Source organism: Schistocerca nitens, unplaced genomic scaffold, assembly GCF_023898315.1.
Source record: "Schistocerca nitens isolate TAMUIC-IGC-003100 unplaced genomic scaffold, iqSchNite1.1 HiC_scaffold_519, whole genome shotgun sequence".
Classification (NCBI taxonomy): Eukaryota; Metazoa; Arthropoda; class Insecta; order Orthoptera; family Acrididae; genus Schistocerca; species Schistocerca nitens.
The window spans coordinates 699020-716177 of NW_026046052.1; the positions used below are offsets into that span (position 1 = coordinate 699020).

The 17158-nt window shown below is 58.5% G+C and overlaps 1 protein-coding gene across 1 annotated transcript; it reads right to left on the minus strand.

The window, feature by feature from the left end:
* Window positions 1–7453: 7453 nt before the first annotated feature.
* LOC126232526 (uncharacterized) lies at window positions 7454–8233 on the minus strand. Its single transcript, XM_049942771.1, has one exon. It carries the CDS (start codon window positions 8231–8233, stop codon window positions 7454–7456), a length of 780 nt encoding a protein of 259 aa, XP_049798728.1.
* Window positions 8234–17158: the final 8925 nt, after the last annotated feature.

Below are 17158 nucleotides of genomic sequence, written 5' to 3' on the forward strand. Positions count from 1 at the left end.
CGTCTAAGGCGAAGGCTTCGCCCAAGAAGAAGAAGTGAAGTTAAAGTAAAGAAAGGAAAGGGGAAGGAAGGGAAGGGCTGGCGCTTGACCCCGTCGTCCCCCACCCCCCTCCCCCGCGTCGTCTAGTGGCGCGCGATGGCACGGCTGCGCGCGGCCCAAAACGGCCCTTCTCAGGGCCATCAGAGGACGTCGGGAAGGCGTTGATTGTCGTGCTTGGCGCGTTGTGTTGTCTTGTTTGGGTGGCCGTGCGTGCATGCGCCGGGGTGTGTGTGTGTGTGTGTGTGTGTGTGTGTGGGGTTGGTTGGTGTTTGTGTGGCGTTTCTGTATGACCCTTGTGGGTACTGTGTGCGTGCCGTGGTGGTTGGATTGTGGGGCCGGTGGCGGTAGGCGGCGGCGCGCGGTAGCGGAGCGGTTGTGGCCGTTTTGTTTTGTGTTTTGTATTTTGTGCGGCGGCCGACGGTTGGTTTCTCATGTTTCTGGAGACTCTGTTTGTTTGCTTGCTTTGCGGATGGCGCGTCTTGTTTGTTATGTGTGTGTCCTCTCTGTGTGAAAGGGGGACGGGGACGTTGAGACGTGGAAGTGGCCGGCGGGAATTGGGAAGGCGCGGTGGCGCCTCGGAGACGGCGGCGGCCAGCCACCCGTGGTGACGTCGTCCGGCTGTTTGTTTGTGTGTATTTGAAGGGGTGGGGTGGGATGACGTCGATTGTGATTGTTGGCGAGAGCGGCTGTGTACGGGAGGGAGGGTGGGGAATTGTGGTGGTTGTTTTAACGGGGCTAGAGAGAGAGGCTGGGCGGCAAGACCGACAAAAGTTTTGCTCGCGACGGAGAGATGTTAGTGGCCCTGAAAAGGGCCGTTTTTTTTGTGTTGCGCGCGTGCGGTGCCGTGCCGCGGCTAAGCGGTTTAGGCGCGCTCGCCGCGGATGCGGCGCGCGAGCTGGATGTCCTTGGGCATGATGGTGACGCGCTTGGCGTGGATTGCGCACAGGTTGGTGTCTTCGAAGAGGCCGACGAGGTAGGCCTCGCTGGCCTCCTGCAGGGCCATGACTGCGGAGCTCTGGAAGCGCAGGTCGGTCTTGAAGTCCTGGGCGATCTCGCGCACTAGGCGCTGGAACGGCAGCTTGCGGATGAGCAGCTCTGTGCTCTTCTGGTAGCGCCTGATTTCTCGCAGGGCGACGGTGCCCGGCCTGTAGCGGTGGGGCTTCTTGACGCCGCCGGTGGCGGGCGCGCTCTTCCTCGCCGCCTTGGTGGCGAGCTGTTTGCGCGGCGCCTTTCCGCCGGTGGACTTGCGGGCCGTTTGCTTTGTGCGGGCCATAGCGGTTAGCGGTGCGTGCGGTAGCGAAGCGTCCGGTGCTGCCTTGACAACGGGCCCGCGCGGGCCCGTGCTGCGCTTATATGCCCTCGGTGCGCGTGGTGGGGGGAGGGCGGGCCAGAGTCTATATAGGGGGGCGGCGCGCGCTCACGGCGCACCGTAGCCGACTCGCTAGCGCCGGGTGAGGAGCTGCCGCTTGTGCTTTTTTTGTTGCTTGAGGAGGAGGAAGAATGACAGGCCGCGGCAAGGGAGGAAAGGGGCTGGGCAAGGGTGGCGCCAAGCGGCACCGCAAGGTGTTGCGCGACAACATCCAGGGCATCACGAAGCCCGCCATCCGCCGCCTGGCTCGCAGGGGCGGCGTGAAGCGCATCTCTGGTCTGATCTACGAGGAGACCCGCGGAGTGCTGAAGGTGTTCCTGGAGAACGTGATCCGCGACGCGGTGACGTACACTGAGCACGCCAAGCGCAAGACTGTGACGGCCATGGACGTGGTGTACGCCCTGAAGAGGCAGGGGCGCACCCTGTACGGTTTCGGCGGTTAGGCAGGCAGCCGGTGTGCTGTGCTGTGGCCTTCCCGCGGCCGTGCCGTTGCCCGTGCTTGGTGGGAGAGACGAAAAACGGCCCTTTTCAGGGCCACCACACTGTTCGGAAATTGAAAAGTGCGAAAGGGTCTGTGTTGCCTGCCTGCCTCTGTGTGTGTGTGTTTGTTGTTGTTGTTGTTGTTGTTGTGCGCCTCTGTTGCTTTGCGTGCGTGCGTTCCGTTTGGAGTTTCGACGTGACGTGTGTGATGATGGATGCGGGAGGGCGCGGCTGAGTCCGGTGTGTGCGTGGTTTGTTTGTGGCGCGGGCCGGATCATCGATCGGATCAGCTGTTTGGTTTGGTTTGGTTTGTCCTGTGCCTGTGTGTTTGGAGAGCGCGCGCGGCGGCCCGCGTGTCGTCCGTCGTCGGGCCGTTACGCGCTCTTTTAATTATGAACATATTAACAATGATCACATCACATTATTGGTGTATTGATGTCGTTGTCGTTGTTTGGAACGCGACTGTGCGTGCGTGGAGGGGTGCAGAAAAAATGTGTGTGTGTTCGGCCACACGGGCTGTGGACAAGATGGCGGACGTGCGCCGGCGCTGTGGACGTTGTTGTAAAGTGCGGCGAGGACGACGGAAACTTTGCTTTGGACGTAGGTTTGTGTGGTGGCCCTGAAAAGGGCCGATTGTTGTGAGGCGAGCCGGCAAGGCAAAGGCGCGTTTGCGTTTGCGTGCAGGGAGCACGCAAGCGCAGCGCCGCGGTCCCTGTTTAGGCCTTCTTCTCGGTCTTCTTTGGCAGCAGGACGGCCTGGATGTTGGGCAGGACACCACCCTGTGCGATGGTGACGCCCGACAAGAGCTTGTTGAGCTCCTCGTCGTTGCGGATGGCGAGCTGCAGGTGGCGCGGGATGATGCGCGTCTTCTTGTTGTCGCGGGCCGCGTTTCCGGCCAGCTCGAGCACCTCAGCCGCGAGGTACTCCATGACGGCGGCGAGGTAGACGGGCGCCCCGGCGCCGACGCGCTCGGCGTAGTTTCCCTTGCGCAGGAGGCGGTGGATTCTGCCGACCGGGAACTGGAGCCCAGCCCTGCTTGAGCGGGACTTTGACTTGCCCTTGACTTTGCCTCCCTTTCCGCGTCCGGACATGGCGTTTGGCTAGTGGCGTAAGCGCTAAACACGTAACCGTAACGGTGCGAGCCGCAGCGAGTCGAGCAGCGGAGTGCGTGCGTGTGCCGGCGGCGGCGGGGTGGGGGTCCCTTTATGGGCTCGGGTGCGGCGGCCGGTTGCGCGCGCGCCCCATTGGTCGGCGGCCGCAACAGGGCGAGCTGGTAAAGGTGCGGTGTTGCGGTAGCGGCGGGTGCCACTGTGTGGGGAGACGCTGACTAGAGCGGAGCGCTTGCTGCCTGTTGTTGTACGTTCGAGATGCCGCCCAAGACTAGCGGGAAGGCCGCCAAGAAGGCCGGCAAGGCGCAGAAGAACATTTCGAAGGGCGACAAGAAGAAGAAGCGCAAGAGGAAGGAGAGCTATGCCATCTACATCTACAAGGTGCTGAAGCAGGTGCACCCCGACACGGGCATCTCGTCGAAGGCGATGAGCATCATGAACAGCTTCGTGAACGACATTTTCGAGCGCATTGCGGCCGAGGCGTCTCGCCTGGCGCACTACAACAAGCGCTCGACCATCACGTCCCGCGAGATCCAGACGGCTGTGCGGCTCTTGCTGCCTGGCGAGCTGGCCAAGCACGCCGTGAGCGAGGGCACGAAGGCGGTGACCAAGTACACGAGCTCCAAGTAAGGAGGAGGTTGTTACTTCGGCTCTTGGAAGGAAGGAAGGAAGGAAGGAAGGAAGGAAGCTCCCTCCGTTGCGAGAGCGGCAAAACGGCCCTTTTCAGGGCCACCAAATTGCCTTTGCGGGAAGAGCGGAATTGTTTGTGTGTGTGTGAGTGAGTGAGTGAGTGAGTGAGTGAGGCGGCATAGCTACCCGGTTTGGTTGGTTGCGAGGCAGCTGGTGGTGCTGCTGTGCCGTGGTGGTGTGGTCTCGAATGTGGTTGTGGTTGTGGTTACTGGGGTACGGCCGCGAGGGTTTGGTTGCCGCCGGTGTGACGTGGAATGCGTGCACGAGTCTTGGCGTGGTTGTTTGTCGACACACAGATAGATCGATAGGAGGTGTTGGTGCTGTCTGTGGCGCTGATTCATGTCTTTGTCTCCGTCTGCCCGGTTAGTCACGTGACTGCAATTGAAAGTCCTCGCGATTGATTGATTGTTGGATGTCACCGTTACGGCCGTCTGTTGTCACATCATACATGATGGCGAGGGTGAAATGTTGTGTTGCCGTCGACTATTCCCTTTGCTGTACGGCGCGTTGGTGTGTGTGTGTTGGTGACGTTTTAAATGGACGTGTCGTACTATCATCCATTACGAAGTCGCCAAGAAATGTACGGGCGGGTGGGGTAGGCGACACGCACGGTGGTGTACCTATTTGGCCCTTGATTTGATGATAGCCGTTTCTGCAGTTTGACTGATGATTGATTGGACTGTTGTGCGCACGCACGTCATTCACGGTGCACGTGTGTTCGGTTGAGTACAGTAAGCGTGAGGCTAGACGACGACGGTCGTTGTTTGTTGTTATGGGCGTACACGCGTTTCGTTGGTCTGTGTCCCCCGGTGTGAAATGGCAGGTGTGTCGGTGATGTGATCCGATCCGGCGGCTCTGAGTAACTGTCAATATCGGCGCGGTACACCGGCGTCATGGCAACGTGTCGGTGTTCACACCAGTCGCACTGTGGCACCGTCGGCGCCGCGAACGGTGACGAAAGGCTGACCTTTGATCGGTCGAGTGTCGTGTCTGGGCAGAACGTGTGGAATGAGCAAAACTGTTGGGGACGGAAACAATGGTGGAGGAGGGGAACGGAAAGTAATAAAACAAACAAAATGGAGAAGCAATCACCGGAAAACGAAGCAGGGAAAAACGGAGAGGCGCTGTCTATAGCAACGGAACGTTCCCGTGCATTGCAGCCGCACTGAAAGGCGTTTACGGCGCGGCTGCAGGTGTCGGCCGTGGTGACGGCTGAATTGCATTGCCTTCCCGGATGAAACGTTCGCCGACATGGCTCGGAGGAGGAATCTATGAGAATGCGTTGCCCTTGCCTGCCGTTTCGTGTGCCCTCCTGTTGTGTACGCTGTTGTTGTCCGGTGTAGCGAAGGGTGTGTATGTAGGGGTGTGTGTGTGTTTAGTGGGGAATTGGAAGGTCGATAGCTGCCGTCACGGTCAAGATAACGCAGTCAAAGGTGTCGCGAAAAAGTGTGTTAGCCGTGGTTGGTTGGTTCGTGTGTTTTAAAGAGAATGGACGAGAGAGAGAAAGTAGGTGGAGAGTGCGTTGCGTGTTGCCTAACTGCGTCCGCGAATATGGCAGTAGTTGGTGGTGGGCGTGCCCTTGCATGTGGCCCGGAAGGCGTGTCCGTTTCGCGGTAGTGGCACCGCTGCTGGCATATTCGGGAGATGGGAGGGGCGCGAAAGGAGAAAGGAGACGCGGAGGCTTTTAAAGACGGGGAGGGCGCGTGTGGGTGGCTCGCGCTGCGCTCGGCGGTTGTGTTTGTGCAACAAATGTGTTGCCGGGAGGGGACCGTTGTTGTGGTGCGGTTGTAGCCTCAGACGCGGCCGGCAGTGAACGTGAGACGACGGATGCGGGCCGGGGCGGCGCATGTCGCCGGTGCCATGCCTTTTAAGAGCCGCGTGGTCGGGGGTGTGCGCACCGTGTGTCGTGTTGCGAGACAGCATCATTTGTGCTGCGTGGCGTGGCGTGGCGTGGGGGCGAGGAGAGCGAGCCGCGCGGTGTGCTTGTGCGCCGGAGAATGGCACACTGCGCCTGCCCGTTGAGGAGGCCGATGGCCGTGGTGTGGTGGAAATGGAGCGCGTCGGACGTGCACCAATGAGAAAGAGAAACAAAGCGGCGACAACGAACGAAAGGGGGAGGGAGGCCATTGTGTCACATGCGGCGGTGGGAGGAAAAAAAAAAAAACAAACAAACAAACAAACAAGAAACGAAGACGTAAGAAAGAGGAGAAACAACAAAGAGAATGAGTCGTGCGTTCGCGAGGGGGGGTGCGCGTGTAACTCCGGTACGCGCAGTGCCGGAGCCCAACGGCTGTGTCGTCGACGCCAGTGCTTGTCGGCCGAATGGGTGCGGGAATAGAGGCAGCGTCGGCACGGAGAAGCAAGCAAGAAGGAAGGACGCACGCGCGCTGCGGCGTTTGGCGCGGTTTGCGGCTGGCGCCTTTGGTGGCAACGGCCGGGACAAGCAGCGGTGTATGGTGGTGTGCGGGGCGGACAGGGGCGGCGGCGGTGGTGGACTGGGAGGAGGCGAGGCGGCGCCGACGGTGGCGTGTGGTACGGCGAAAACGGGACGGACGGACGGCGGATGTTGGAGAGGCGCCGCGCACGCAGACACATGGAAGGAAGGAAGGAACGAACGCAAGGGAACAAATGGAGGGGGCGAATGTGGAGATGCGGGCAGGCGGTGGTGTTTGTGGGCATGTGGTGGGGAGAAGGGCGGGGGCGGGAGGACAGAGGCGAGGCGACTGCGTGCTTGCTCGCTCGCTCGCGTGTCTTTTGTTTTTGTGTTTGTTTTTCCATCGTTTGGTCGCCTTGGAGCCTGTCGGTCCCGTCCGTGTGTGGCCACGCTTCGGGTGCGTGTATGTTTGTACGTTTCGTTTGTTCGTCTTCTGCAGCAGAGGCGGTGCGCGGCAGTGGGAACGCCTGCCTGGCGGCTGGGACGGCCAGCAAATGCGGTTGGATGGGCGGCCACAGCACCGCACCTGTGCCCAAGGAGGCGACGCTGGCGGCGGGGCCCCCTCGGATGCGGCCGGCTGGGGGCTGTGTGCGCTGCCGCTGCCGCTGCCGCCGCCGCCGCCGCCGCCGCCGCCGCCGCCGCCGCCGCCGCCGCCGCCGCCGGTGCTGGTGCTGGTGCTGGTGCAGCAGCAACAACGACGAACAACGAGTAAGCAAGAAGAGGACGAAGCGGATGGCTGGTGGGTGAGTGCATTTATTTAGGCGGTCGACAAGGCAGTGCGTGATGTGGCGTTGTGACGGGGGTTTGCTCACGTGGCCTCGTTTGTGTTGATGCGCAGGAAGATGAGATGCGGGCAGACGCAGACGCGTACAGAGAGACGAGCCCGGTCTGCAGCAGGATGTGTGGCGCGGCGCGCCGAGTGCAGAGCAGCGCGCGCCGCCTGGGCCGGGCTGGGCCCGCCCGGCGGCGGGCCGCGCTGTTGTCGCGGACGTGAGCGCCCCCTGGCGGGTGGTCGGAGGCGGCGCGGTGGACGTGTGTCCGGTTGGCCAGTGCACATTGCGAGTGGCTGGCTGGCGGTCGGCGGCGAGACGGGAGAGGAGGTATGTGTCGCGGGCGGGAGAGGAGGTATGTGTCGCGGGCGCCTTTGCTGCGCTGCGTCGTTGCGTGCCTGGGCGTGCGCCTGTCGACTGTGTGTGACTGTGTTGGGCGTTGTGCCACGTACGTGTGTGCTCGGCCGAAGGCGTCGGAAGAAAAAGAGAGAGAGAGACGGGCGGGAAAGTGGGTCGGTGTGCGTGCGTCGCCCGTGATGCGATGATGTCGCGTCATGTCATGTCATGTCTTTGCGAAACGGCTGCCGAGAGGTGTGTGGTGGCGAGCGGGAATGTGCGTTTGGTGGTTGCCGGCCGGCCGGCAGTTGTTGGTGGTTCCTCCTGTGTGGTTGTTTGTGCTGCTTTGATGGCAACGTGGAAGGACGCCGGTTTTTCCGTGCCTTGCGTGTGGTTGTGTCGACGGTGACTGGTTGGGGGTGTGCGCCGATGCACGTGCCATGTTGTTATGTTTGGGTCGTGAGTGTGTTTTTGGCTGTGTTGTTGTGTACGGGAAGGGGGAGAGAGGAGGAGGCGGCGGCGGCGGCGGCGGCGGCGGGGGTGATAGTGCGTGCAGTAGTGCCGTTGCGACGGGCGTCGGGTGGAGCCGTGCGTAGTGGCGGAAAGGTGTAGGTTGCGGGAAGCGAGCCCGTCGCGTGTCGTCGTCGACGACGGGGTCGCGTGCGCTGTGAATCGAGAGTGGCGGGAAAGGGGCAGCGTGCCGCTGTGTCGTGGTCGTTAGCAGAGGCCTGTGTGCCTGTCCGTTTGTTTTCTGTCGGACGCTTGGTGCGAGGTGTTTGTTTTGTTTTGTTGCCGCCGCCGCGGTTGTTTTTGTTTGTCGGCTGTGCTGTGTCGGTGGGTCGGCGAGCTGTTTTGCGGTGCGTGAATGTGTTGGTGCAAAAGTGGCGGCGGCGTCATGGCTGCGACCGCGACGAGCCGCGGGCGCGCCATTGATGATGTTGAACACAGAGCGGCTGTGTGCAATGGGAGGCCTTGTGTACGGGTAGCGGTGTTGTCGTACGTGCATCCGGCCCGGTGCGGAAAGCGCCGTTGCGGTTGCGGGTTGCCTCTGGTCGCGACGTGTGGTGCTCGGCTTTGTGGGTTTTTTTGGTGCCCCTTTGGCCGGTGGGTGGTGTTTGTTGTTTTGTGTGTGTGTGTGTGTGTGTGTGTGTGGTCGGTCTCTTTGGCGCTCGGTATATATCTGCCTCCTGCTCGGTCTTGTTGTCGACGTCGTCTGTAGTTTTTTGCGGCTTGCCGACGACCGACCGACCGAACTACTACCTACCTGTGACAGCTACGTGTGGCGCCCGAAGGTGAACGTAACGTGACCTCGGCGCCCTTAGCCTAACCTAAGATGTCCGGCCGTAAGGTAGGTGCGGCCACCTGACGCCTCACGTCCGAACGCTTAACCTAACTTTGACGCCTAACCTAACTTTAACCCTTAACCTAACCCACGTCCACCTAACGTAACCTAACCTAACCCAAGCGACGCCAACCCTAACCTAAGGTGTTGTACACTGCGAATGTCGAAGGCATGTTATAGTCTTAGGTGGAGAGCACTACACGCAACAAGCGGCTACACGGGTAGCAGGGGTTGTGTGGCGTGGGCTGGGCGGTTTTGTTAGGTTAGATGGCCTTGGGCAAGTACAGAAAGGGGGCAACAGCAGCCTCAACGGGTGCGGGGACCAAGCAGCAATCGGTATCGTTTGTTAATTGTCAACTGTCGAAGCTGCGTTGGTACAGTACCGGAACCGCAAGCGCTGACAGAGAAAGCACCGAAGCTCTGCAATCGTGATAAGGTACAGAAAGCTGGCTGACGCCAGGGATAAATTCTGCCGAAATTGTCACAAAGGTACAGACGGTGTTTTAGAAAGGCTCGATTGCATGCAACCGGTGGTGGTGTGTTCGTCGCTGTTTGAGTAGTAGTTTTGATCCTGTAGTGAAGTAGAGGTGGATGGTTCCTGTGAAATATTGTGGGTGGAGGTTACACCCAACAACCGAGCTAGGTTTAATAATAATTGGCTCCTTTGACCGACCTCCCGACGCAGCAGCATTAGTGGCAGAACAACGGAGAGACGGATTTTGGAAACACATTTCACATACATTTTCCTCAGCATGTTAGGGTCTTAGGTGGAGATTTCAATTTACCCGATATAGACTGGGACACTCAGATGATGTTCAGGACGGGTGGTAGGGGGACAGAGAGCATCGAGTGACATTATACTGAGTGCACTGTCCGAAAATCACCTCGAGCAAAATGAACAGAGAACCGACTCGTGGAGATAACATCGTGGACCTACGGATGACAAACAGACCCGAACGTGTTTCGACTCTGTATGTGCAGAACAGGGACGCAGTGATCATAAGGCCGTTGCAGGGAGGACGGTGTATCTATCTGTTTTGGCTAGCAAGAGTAATAGAAGGCAGATTTGCAGACGACCCGACAGATGAAAAGGCAAATGCCTGTTCCGACACTGACAATGTTGAGTGTTCATGGAGAAAGTGCAAGGCAATGGTAAAAATGCGTTTTTAGACAGGTACGTGCCGAGTGTCGAACTGTGAGGGATGGGAAAAAAAACCCACCGTGGTATACTACAACAACAACGTTAGGAAACTGTTGCGAAAGCAAAGAGAGCTTCACCCAAAGTTTAAACGCAGCCAAAACCTCCGAGACAAACAGAAGCTAAACGATGTCCAAAGTGTGAGCGTAAGGAGGGCTATGCGTGAAGCGTTCAGTGAATTCGAAAGTAGAACAAACCCTATGTACCGACGTTGACAGAAAATGCTAGGACGTTCCGGTCTTGCGTTGAATCAGTAAGTGGCTCGAAACAGCATATCCAGACACTCCGGCATGGTGATGGCATTGAAACAGAGGATGACACGCGTAAAGCTGTGAAATACCTAAACACCTGTTTCCAAAGCTGTTTCACAGAGGACGGACCGCACTGCAGTTCCGTCTCTAAATGCTCGCACGAACGAGAAACCGGCTGACATCGAAATAAGTGTCCAAGGAGGAATGGGAAAGTCCGCCGGACCCGACGGGATTACCAATTCGCGATTCCTACACAGGGTACGCGAAACAACCTGCCCCCCTTCTAACAGCCGTGTACCGCAAGTCTCTGGAGAGGAAGGGAGGGTTCCAAATGATTGGAAAAGAGCACAGGTAGTCCCAGTCGTCGAGCAGATGCGCAAAAACCATAGACCCATATCTCTGACGTCGATGTGTTGTAGAACATGTTGTTTGCTCGAGTATCATGTCGTTTGTGGAAACTCCAGAGTCTACTATGTAGGAATCCATGTTGGATTCCGGAAACAGCGATCGTGTGTGAGACCCCCAGCTCGCTTTATTTGCGCATGAGACCCAGAAAATATGAGATACAGGCTCCCAGGTGGATGCCATTGTCGTTGACGTCCGGAAGGCGTTCGATACAGCTCCGCACCGTCGCCTGATAAACGACGTAAGAGTCTACAGAATATCAGACCAACTGTGTGGCTGGATTGACGAGATGTTAGCAGACGGAACACAGCATGTTGTTATCAATGGAGAGACAGACGTCTACAGACGTTAAAGTAACCCCTGGCGTGCCACGGGGGAGTGTTATGGGACCATTGCTTTTCACAATTCATATCATATAAATGAGCTAGTAGATAGTGCCGGACGTTCCATGCGTCGTTTCGCGGATGATGTGCTGTATGTAGTATACAGAGAGGTTGCAGGACGATCGGCAGCGGATAGGCACCCGGTGCAGGGAGTGGCAACTGTCCCCTTAACATAGACAAATGTGATGTATTGCGAATATACAGAAAGAAGGATCGTTTATTGTATGATTGATTATATGATAGCGGGACAAACACTGGTAGCTGTGACGTCTGTAAAATATGTATCTGGGAGTATGCGTGCGGAATGATTTGGAAGTGGAATGATGATCAGATAAAAGTAATTGTTGGTAAGGCGGGTACCAGGTTGAGATGCACTGGGAGAATGCTTAGCAAAAATGTAGTCCATCAACAAAGGAGGTGGCTTACAAAAACACGCGTTCGACCGACCCATACGTGAGTGTTGCCCACCAGTGTGGGATGCGTAGCAGGTCGGGTTGACGGAGGAGATAGAGAAAGGTCCAACGTTTCGTCACAGGGTTATGTGGTAACCGTGATAGTTAAGTGGCAGACTCTGCAAGGGAGGCGCTCTCTGCATCGCGGTGTAGCTTGCTCGCCAGGTTTTCGAGAGGGTGCGTTTCCGGATGAGGTATCGAATATATTGCTTCCCCGTACGTATATACCTCCCGAGGAGATCCCGAATGTAGTAAAAGTAGAGAGATTCGAGCGCGCACGGAGGCTTTCAGACAGTCGTTGTTCCCGCGAACCATACGCGACTGGAACGGCAAAGGGAGGCAATGACGACAGTGGCACGTAACGTAAAAAGTGCCCTCCGCCACACACCGTTGGGTGGCTTGCGGCGTATAAATGTAGGAGGTCGGCTGTCGTGTGTGCTTGGAGGCAGATTCGGTGTGTCTGTAGTTGCGGACGGCGGTCAGCCCCCCTCGCGTAAGCGGCGAGGGGCGGCGGCGCTCGGTTGGCCGGTGCCGATGTTGCGCAGGCGGCGCCCGTTTTGTTTGCGGCGGGCAATTTTGTGAGAAAGGGGCGCGAATGTTGGCGGGCGAGGTGGCCCGACGGCTGCGGGCCGATCGGGAAACGGTGGGAGGGCGATGGGGCGGCGGAGGTGCGTTTGCACGGCCGGCATCGCCGCACGCCTCCGCTTGTGTGGCTGTGGCGGCGGCCGCGCTGGCCGGGCTGGCGCGGCGACGGTGTGGCACTTTTGCCGAAGGTTTGGCCATTGTGGCGGGTCGTCGGCTGGGGCTGTGGGGGCGGCATGTGGGCGGGGGCGGCGATTCTCGGCGGGCCGAGCCAGGCTGTAGCGCGCGGTAGCTGCAGTTTGGCCGTGGTTTGCGGCGCTGCCGTGGCGACTGGTTGGCGACTGTGGTGTGGCCGTGTGTAGCCCCATCCTCGGTGGTTTGAACGGCGCGGGTGGTTGCGGCGCAGGTTTGGGGCTGGTCCGCACAGGCTGTCGGACGTTGGGCGGTAGCAAGCGCACCGATCCGCATCTTCGTAACTACCGGCAGGTGTTGAGGGAAGGTAGTATTTACCCGAAGGCATTGACTACTAATTCAGTGTATGTGATAAGGAACTGCAGGTTTAGGAAATTGTCATCTTTATTTGCGGATTATAGAATCAAATTCATTTGGTCTTCAGTGGGTTGAACACCGCCAGGTGCATTACCTGTCTAGCAGTGCGACTGGTCGTTGGTATGTGTCCCGGACATCCGACGGGACTCCGATGTTCCTTATGAGTGGATTTTCCGAGACCACGGCTTTTTGATACAGGCGTCTGGCTTTTTGTTGAAATCTGCGAAGGACCTCAGGTTCCTGCAGAGCTTCATGTACGTAACGAGACGGGAACTGCGGGTGCACGTGTAGGACTCTTCGTAAGGCCTTATTCTCCAGCGCTTGTAGACGTTGAATGTGGCGGGCGGCAGCATTGCCCCAGGCGACGCAGGCGTAGTCCATGATCGGCCGGACGAATAGCCTGTAGATGAGGAGGCCATTTGCAACGGACAGTGAGGAGCCTTCATTAAGCAGCGGGTATAGCGCTCCCAGGCGCTGGTCCACTTTTCGGCGGGTGGCCGTGATGTGCTGTTGCCATATGAGCTGACGATCCAGCACGACGCCGAGATAAGTTGCTGAGGGCAGCCACGCGATGTTTTCGCCGAATAACCGAATTTCCGGCACTGGCGGCGGTCGTCGTCGGGTAAAGATGACTGCTTGGCTCTTCTGAGCGTTGAAGCGAATCCGCCATTTGCGGGACCATCCTTCAAGGTCGGAACAGGCTTCCTGAAGCCTGCGGTGCATGGCCTGAGGCCACCGGCTGCGCGTGTAAATGGCGGTGTCGTCAGCATACATGGCTTTGTCCACCCTGGGGGAGGTGGGGATGTCCGACGTAAAGATGCAGTAGAGGATCGGCCCAAGGACGGATCCCTGAGGGACGCCAGCGGCGATGGGCCGGAGAGTCGAGCAGGAGTTGGCAACGCGAACAGAGAAGGTCCGCCCTCGGAGGTATGATGCGAGCAGCCGTACCATGGAGCGAGGAAATCCGTGCTGCTTCAATTTCCACAAGAGCCCCAGATGCCAGACGCTGTCAAATGCCTTGGAAATGTCGAGGAAGACTGCCCCACAGTATTCCCGGTTGTTGAAGGCGAGAGTGATGTCTTCGACGACGCGAATCACCTGTTGTTCAGTGGAGTGGCCCCGTCTGAACCCAAATTGCTCCGGTGGGAGTATCCGCCGTCGGTCCATTATGGTGCGGATTCTTCGTAGCAGCAGCCGTTCGAACACCTTACTGATGTGAGGGAGGAGGCTGATAGGGCGATAGTTCGCCGGTTCCTTCCTGTTCTTCCCCGGTTTTGGAATGGGGATAACTGTAGCCCGTTTCCATGCCTCTGGATATGTCAGCGTCCGGAAGATGTTGTTAAAAACTGCAGCCAGCCAGATATAGGCTGCCGGAGGAAGTTCCTTCAGGGCTCTGTTGGGTATGTCATCTGCCCCCGGCGCCTTGGAGGTGTTCAGACCGGCGATGCAGGTCCGAACTTCGTCTGTCGTGACGGGCGGAATGGGGTCCTCATCTGCAGCAGCAGGCTGGTCCAGGTAGCGTTGGACCTCCGCCTCCACGCGCTGAACGTGATTGACGTCAACCGGGTCGTTCACAGGGACGAAATTAGCTTCAAATACGTCGGCGATGGCGTTGGCCTTGGCCTCAGGGGTGTAGACAAGTCCAGCCGGGGCTTCCAACGGTGGGATGGTCGTCCGACGTTTAGTGAAAAATCGAACCGTGTCCCAGTGATTGGCATCTGGTGTAAAGGCCTCGAGTTTCGTGGCCCACTGCTGGTTCCTGTGAGCGATGAGGGCGGCCTTGACGTCGCGCCGAAGTTGGTTGATACGTCGCTTAAGGTCTGGATCCCTGGTGAGACGCCAGTCTTTGCAGAGACGATTGCGGAGACGTATAAGGTCCAGGATGTCTTGGGGTAACCCTGGACGAAGCGGCTGCCGCTGTCTGGCCTGTGGCGTGGACTGCCGGAGAGCCGTGGTAACAGCAGTGGTGAACGCCGCCGTGGCATCATCGACGGGTACATCCGGTGGAGTGAATGCCAGCAGATGGGGGAGCCGATCCCGGTAGCCATCCCAGTGCGTACGTCGCAGATTCCACCGTGGCGTCTGCGGAGGAAGATGGACGTTCAGCTGGAAAATGACAGGCAGATGGTTAGAATTGAGAGCATGTCTCACTTCAGCCGTCATGAACTGATTCAGGCCCTTGGTTATTGCGATGTCCAGGACATCTGGATTGCCTCTGGAGGGGTAGCATGTCGGTTCATCGGGTCCACAAGCGTGCGCATCAGCTTGCTCGAGGACGTGGAGGAGTCGCCGTCCGTCATAAGTGGTGGTGAGTGAGTTCCACGCCGCATGCTTGGCGTTGAAGTCTCCGGCGAGGAACAGCTTCCCAGGAAGGCGCAACAATGCCTTCGCATCGTCGACGTCAATGTGCGGCTTAGGTGGGCGGTAGACGGCCACAAATGTGACAGTGCCGACCGAAGTCTCGACGGCCACAGCTGTCGCTTCCATCTTCCGCAAAGGAGGCGTCGGTACAACATAGTGCGAGATTGTCCTCTTGATGTAGATGGCTGTACCGCCACCTTGAGTGGGGCGATCATTCCGATAGCAGAGATAATTTGCGATATTCGCCCTCAGGTCCGGCTTCAGATGCGTCTCACTGACCATGCAGATATCGACATGCTCATCTTCTAGGAATTGGCGAACCTCCTGTAGGTCGTGGTAAATGCCATCCGCATTATAGGTGGCTATACATAGGTCTTCATAGCGGCGGGGCCTAGGCATGTTGAGTAGGCGGGACTTCGCTGGTGGCTTGAAGCGAACCACGAATGGCCGCTTCAACTGTCGTGGCAAGAACTGCCGGGAGCGCTTGAATGGCTCGGCTCATTTCGGTGACGGCTTGCATCATGGTCTGCATGAGCCCCAGAAGTTGGTTGACGTCAGCCGCCGCAGTGGGCGGGTGGGGACGTCCGAAGTCTTCAGTGCGCCGGCTGCGAAGAGGTGGAAAGGACGCCGAGGCAATCTCAAATGCTGCTGGCGGGGATGCCGCCGTGGAGGCGTTGCCCTTCAAGACATCCGCCGCTGTTGGAGACTGGAGGACGTAAGCCGCGCGCCTTTGCATCAGTGGAGCTCGCTCCTGTAGCGGTGCATCGGTGAATCTTCTGCTGGCAGGTGTGCTTCTGACGACATGGGTCCCAGCACGTCTATTCTTGGCATTGAGAGGTGGTAAACCCCTCTGTCGGCGACTAGCATCTTTGTGTTTCTGGCAGGAACGATAGCTGGCTGGGTGCTTGCCGCCACACAGTCCACATTTTGCAGGTTCTTCTTTGGGTACGGGACATTGGCGGCTGTCATGAGGGCCGCCACACTTCACACATACAAAGGGCATTGTGCAGAGCCGCGCCACGTGGTTAAAGCCCTGACAGCGGAAGCACTGAGTCACCCCTCGTGATTTACGTAGCTTCTCGACAGAAACGGAAAGTGCGCAAATTCTGTTGATTTTAAACACATCACGATTTTCTTGCGTGTCCGGGAGAACCACCACACGTAGGCCTGATTTCTGCTGCGTGCCAGGCATCCGATGATAGTCCACAACCGTTGCCTCAAATCCCAATGCAAACAATTCATCCTTGAGTCTGTCGTTCGGAAGAGAATCGACGATTCCTCGAAATATCAGCTTCAGAGTGGGCGGTCGAACAGTGGGAAACGTGTAGCACGGGATGCCCTCGGCTCCCACCATGTCCATAACCTTGACGTAGTCTTCAGTGGCTGTGACAGTGAGTTTTAACTTATCGCCTCCAGCCTGCTTCGCAGTGAAAGGCTGCTTCAGATTTTGCGTCAGCCAATCGTACAACTTCAAATACGTGTCCGGATATTGCAGGACGATCGGTGGAATTTTATGCTGCTGCTGTTGTGGTTGCTGCTGCTGCTGTTGTTGGTGGTCGTGTTGTGACTGCTGTGGTGCCGCATTAGCCTGCGGCGCCGCCCCGCCATCGTCGATGACGTCAAACCTGTTGCTGACAGGCACTACAGGTGCGTCTGCCGGTGCCTGGTTCTTCGCCTGCTTCTTTTTCGGCGGACGAATGAAGCCGTCGTCGGTGGGCGCCACAAGGGGCAGTCCAGGTCCGGGATCGCTGCGTTTCCGTCGAAACTGCGACGGCGACGGGCGAGGAGCGTCGTCCTCAAACGACGCATCAGAAGAATAATCCATCGTCATGTCCAGGGTCCTCGCTGTGGTCGTCAATAAATCATTGCCCTTCCGCCTTTGCCGGGTCGTCATGGTGGGGGGGCCGGATGGGGCCGCCGACGAAGCAAGCTCCGCCGGACGGCGATCCGCCACACCCGTCGCTGAGCTAGATGCCGAACTCATGACAGCGCACGCGTAGCACGTCTGCTCGGTACGGAATACTAACTCCGAATGGTAGCAAGCGCGGGAGGCGCGGCGCGGCGGCGCGCAGAGTGGCGGCCGCTCTCTCGGCCGTCCGCGCCCGCCCGCGACACTGGCTGGGCCTGGCGGCGCGGCGGCTATTCTCTGCCGCCGTGCTTGCCGCCTGCCGCTCTCGCTCTCGCTCTCGTGTGTGTACGCGCGTCGTCGAAATAATGGCAGATCAGGCGGCTACGAACGAGACTGCTGCGGCACCCGCCGCCACCGGCACGACGAAGAAGGCCAAGTCTGCGGCGTCTGCGAAGAAGCCGCGCGCCAAGCCTGCGCACCCGCGCACCTCTGAGATGGTGACGGCCGCCATCAAGAGTCTGAAGGAGCGCGGCGGCTCGTCGCTGCAGGCGATCAAGAA